A 4444-nucleotide genomic window follows, 5' to 3' on the forward strand; every position below is an offset into this window, starting at 1 on the left:
CCTGCCATCAGCTACGGAATTAGTTAAAGGGCCAAAGACTTTTGTGACTGCCATGGTTTGGGCAACACAGTGCTGCCCCCTGCTAGTAAGAATGGAGCTGTACCAGTACCTGTGGGCCTGCCTACCACATGGACTGGGGATGTAAAATAAGCAAACCTTGACTTAATGCCTTAGTCTTTACAGCTTCCAATCTGTTTAAAAGGGTGTTGGGCCTCTCTTCCCCCCACCCATCATCATGTTGCTTAAGTTTCTTACCATACTGAACATTGCACAGGAAAACTGCCCAAGAACTATGACCCCAAAGTGACCCCGGACCCTGAGCGGTGGCTTCCAATGCGAGAACGTTCCTACTACCGTGGAAGGAAGAAGGGTAAAAAGAAGGATCAGATTGGAAAGGGGACACAGGGAGCAACCACAGCTTCTGCTTCTGAACTGTGAGTAGCAGCCATGTGGAAAGGCTCTTGGAGACTCTTCAGCACCTCAGACAGCAGGGAGTGCACAAGGGCTTCACAAGCCATGGCCCCAGTGTTGCCAAAAACCTGCTTAGCAGATTAGAGTCAGCCTTTTCTCACTCTCCCCAGTGTAGAGAGTCTGACTTGTCTCCTCTTTAGGTGGTCAGCTCTGTTGGGTAGGGGCTATATCTCTAAGCACTTGCAGCATGCTTGTTTTGGCAGATACCAAGAGGAGTCTTCCTTGGGGGATTACATCCTAAAGGACAATGTGTGCATTTGGGCATTCTCTTGCTGTTGAAAGGCCTTGAACAAAACGCTGGTTTTGGCTGCAGCAGTGTGAGGCAAAGCTGCTCATCCCACAGAAACTACAGTGGGGTGGAGGGGGAATCAAAGGGGATATAACTTGTCTTGGAATTGGGCTAAGAGCAGAGTAGCTGTGGTTTCCCCATTATGCTCTCCTTTGAGGCCCATGGGAAGGAGTGTATTCTTTCTGCTTTGTCATAGTTCTTGTTTGTATAACCTGTACCTAGTGTAAAATCTGTAATATACAATTAAGATGCCTAGTAGTGTCATTAATTAACTTGGAAAGGATTGGAACTATTATGGATGTAGGCAAGCAAATCGATTAGACTGATTTAAGGGGAGTAGGGAGACCTATGGTTCAGCATAACTCTTGTGCATCTGCTCCATGCCACAGACAATAGAAGCTAAACCACATGTCAGCATGACTGATGCAACCGTCACATTTATACAGCTCTCTCCTAGGTTTGCTCTAGTGTGAAGTTTTAGAAATTTACCCAGAAGCTAGATGGGATGTGTTGCTTTTAATGCTTTAAATTCTTTTGGGCTCTACTTCTACAAGGAAACCTTGTTGAGAATTCTTCTTCATCCATTGTGTTTGTTTAAAAATCCTGATTTTAATTTTATGTTAAACCAAATCCCCTGCACGATTTCTACAGACATGTTGCTTATTCCTTTCAATGACACTTTTTTGAGGAAAGGCTTCTCTGAGATGGAATGATGGAGTTTCTCATAAGCTCCCTGTCCCAGAATAGCTCAGGGATCTGGGAGATACAGGTCCAAGTCCCTGCTCCCCTTGATTCAGGCCGGGGGTTTTAGCCTGGGCATCTTGTGCCCAGCCCAGGTTGTATGGAGGTTGGGGTGGGGGTTACTCTACCAGCCTCTCTTCTTGGCATTGGTCAATTCTGCCTACTTGTTCTTTGAAGCAGGGGACTTGGACCTGAGTCTCCTATTTTTCCGGATGTGAGCTGACCGCAGGTACTAATTGACAAGACTCTTGCTGGCCCGGCAGGTGTTTATTTTATGCAGACTGGAACATCTCTGCCAGAAGAGGCTGACACACCCATCCTAGCTCAGGCCATAGCCTGGGGGCTCTGGGCAAGCCCCACGGGCTCTTCTATCCCAGTTAATTCCCCCAACTGCCAGGCCGCTGGCTATCTGTGGTGGGTGTGTCTCAGGGAAAACCAAAAACCCAATCTGTTGTGAGATGTTGTTCACAAACTCAGTGTAGTTTTGTGAGACAGTAAAACCATTTCCCATCCAGCTCTTCTTGGAAGCTGCCAGGCTCAGGGAGGCACTTTCAACCCACACTGTTGCTTTTTTTTTCCCTCTTCAGGGATGCCAGCAAGACTGCGACTAGCCCACCTACCTCCCCACGGCCTGGCAGTGCTGTTGCCCCATCCTCTGCAGCCACCAGTAATGTGATCCCTCCCAGGCACCAGAAGCCAGCTGGTGCTGCTGCAACCAAGAAGAAGCAGCAGCAGAAAAAGAAGAAAGGAGGCAAGGGAGGGTGGTGATGAGAGTGACTGCTGGTTGCAGGCTGTGTAATGCTCCCTCCACCTATGTAAGGCATCCAGAGCAGAATAAAGGTCAAAGAGCAAGGAGCGGCACCGGCTTTTGGCGTGAATCACGCTGTTCCTGATGCCATGGCTGTCTGTGCCTTGTGTCAGTCTCACAGGAGTACAGGAAGCTTTCCATTCTCTCTCGCCTCGCCTAACTCCCTTGGTAGCCCATCATCTGTTCTCACTTGTCACTTTCTCCATGTGAGTGAAAAGAGGGGTGGAAGCATCATGGTTCCTTTGCTCACAGTCAGTCCTGACATCCCCACCCTGTGCTCACAGCTGTTTTTCAGCAGTTGTGCAAATGATGCTCATTTTCCCTGAATCCATTTGTGTTGGAGAATAAACAGAAGCCACCGGTCACAACAAGCACATGGTGTTGTTGGCCTCCGCCTTAGATCCTTGACTCTCCCTGTGTTTACTAGAAAAAGCCATAATCTAGGTGTCAGGAGGACAGAGACTGTTTGTGTCAAGAGGATAGAGCCGGTGTGTGAGGTTTTGAGCCACCACCCGGAACTGGCCAGGTTCAGTGGAAGAGACAGCTACCTCTCTTGCTTTGTTTTTTTTGTTTTTTTTTTCTTGTCTTGTTTTTTCAATTGTGGGGAGCCATGTTCTTAGCACTGTAAATATGCAGCAAAGTTAATATGGAACTTCTAAGACAAGATCTGAGTGCCTCCAGACACTTAAGCTTTATCTGTGCTTCTGTTTTCTAACTGAAGGTAGCACATGAGGTTGCTGCTTTTCTGGTAGATATTGCTGGCCTGCTAGGGTGCTGTGTGCATGCACACTTTGTACCTGATACATTCCTAGCCTCCAGAAGTTGCACAAATTCTCTGCAGCTGGGCAAGGCAATGATTCAGGAATGCAGCATGTTTTCTCTCTGGGAAGATCTGTCCTGGGATGTCCAGGATTTTAATCCTTTTGTGTTCAGGGCTTTTAAAAGATAAAATGGATTATGTGATATCACCAGCAAGCAGGCAGTGTTTGGGGTTTTAGGAATCTTCCTCCAGAATAGATGGGTGCAGCAAGACAGCATGTATGGTGCCCATGCATATACCATCTCACCTGGAGAGAACTCATTGTATGCTGCTACATACCCTTGTGCTAGCCAGGAGTCCATTTGCAGGAAAGCAGGAGCTCTGGGATTTCCTTCCTGTACCTTTTAGATATAATGCATAGGAATATTAATATCTGCTAAAGTGCGAGTCACATGCAGCTAGTTGGGAAGAAATGAGCATAAAAAGCTGGTTAGGGGGTCTGTGAGTAGGTCGCTTGCCATGCTGAACTACTTTGATGGCATGCCTTTCAGCACTGCAGTTTCCCTTCCTCCACTCTGCCAGTACCAGTTAATGTTTTCCTTCACTGAAACAAATGCAGGAGAAGGCCAGCCCAGTCTGTGCTTCCTACGCGCATAGCATATTGTATGGAAGCAGTGCATAAAAGTGCCTCAGAACCCCTGTGTTGCAGTTTTGTTGTACATGTGTCTAGTAGCAACAAGAAGGGCAAGGTCAACAGTTGCTTGGTAATAGCTAGCGGGGAACAATGGTGAAGGTAGGAAAAGAGAGAGTTGTGTACAGGGAGAGGTGCCCTAGCTCCCAGATGGGGATACAGTTGGAATCGTGTTGTGGAGGAGGACAAGTCTGTTGGCACCTTACTTCTTTTTGCCACTCTAGAGTGCAATGGCGTGGGCCACAGATGCTCATAACTAAGCAGAGAACACAGGATCCTCCTTCCATCCTAAGGGAATCTGAATGACATGTCAGAAATCCCTTCTTGGATCCTAGGTATGTATCCAAGGAGGGCAATGAACAAATCAGAACTTAGTGAGCAGTCCTGAGGTTGGCCCCTGCAACTGTAAATCCAGCCTTTCAGCATGTGTAGATATTTCTAGGTTGTTCTTGAGAACTGTTTTCTTAACAACATCAACATTGCCAGTGGCATAGAGCAGAGGTTGGGTGTCTCGGTAAGTAAAGATTGATCTTAAGGGGGCAGAACAGCCATGGGCTCTGCTTAACTGGACTATAGGGGTATGACCACCCTGTGTCAAATTTGGATCAGCTGTTTGACAGTAGGTCCTCTGGCTGATTTAAATGTCTGGCAGGACTAGTTATACAGCAGAGGCAATTGCTCCTC

General features: G+C 47.4%; 1 protein-coding gene across 1 annotated transcript in view; it reads left to right on the forward strand.

Moving 5' to 3' along the window:
• The window catches only part of SRP72 (signal recognition particle 72), a 43767-nt gene extending 41050 nt beyond the window's left edge, over window positions 1-2717 (forward strand). Inside the window, exons 18-19 of the mRNA XM_019522300.1 lie at window positions 275-434; window positions 2089-2717. Coding sequence (XP_019377845.1) covers window positions 275-434; window positions 2089-2269 — 341 coding nt within the window. The 3' untranslated portion in view covers window positions 2270-2717. The remainder of the gene's footprint in view (window positions 1-274; window positions 435-2088) is intronic.
• The last annotated feature ends 1727 nt before the right edge of the window (window positions 2718-4444 follow it).

The sequence above is a fragment of the Gavialis gangeticus genome, unplaced genomic scaffold (assembly GCF_001723915.1).
Source record: "Gavialis gangeticus isolate Ggan-Ray unplaced genomic scaffold, GavGan_comp1, whole genome shotgun sequence".
NCBI lineage: Eukaryota > Metazoa > Chordata > Crocodylia > Gavialidae > Gavialis > Gavialis gangeticus.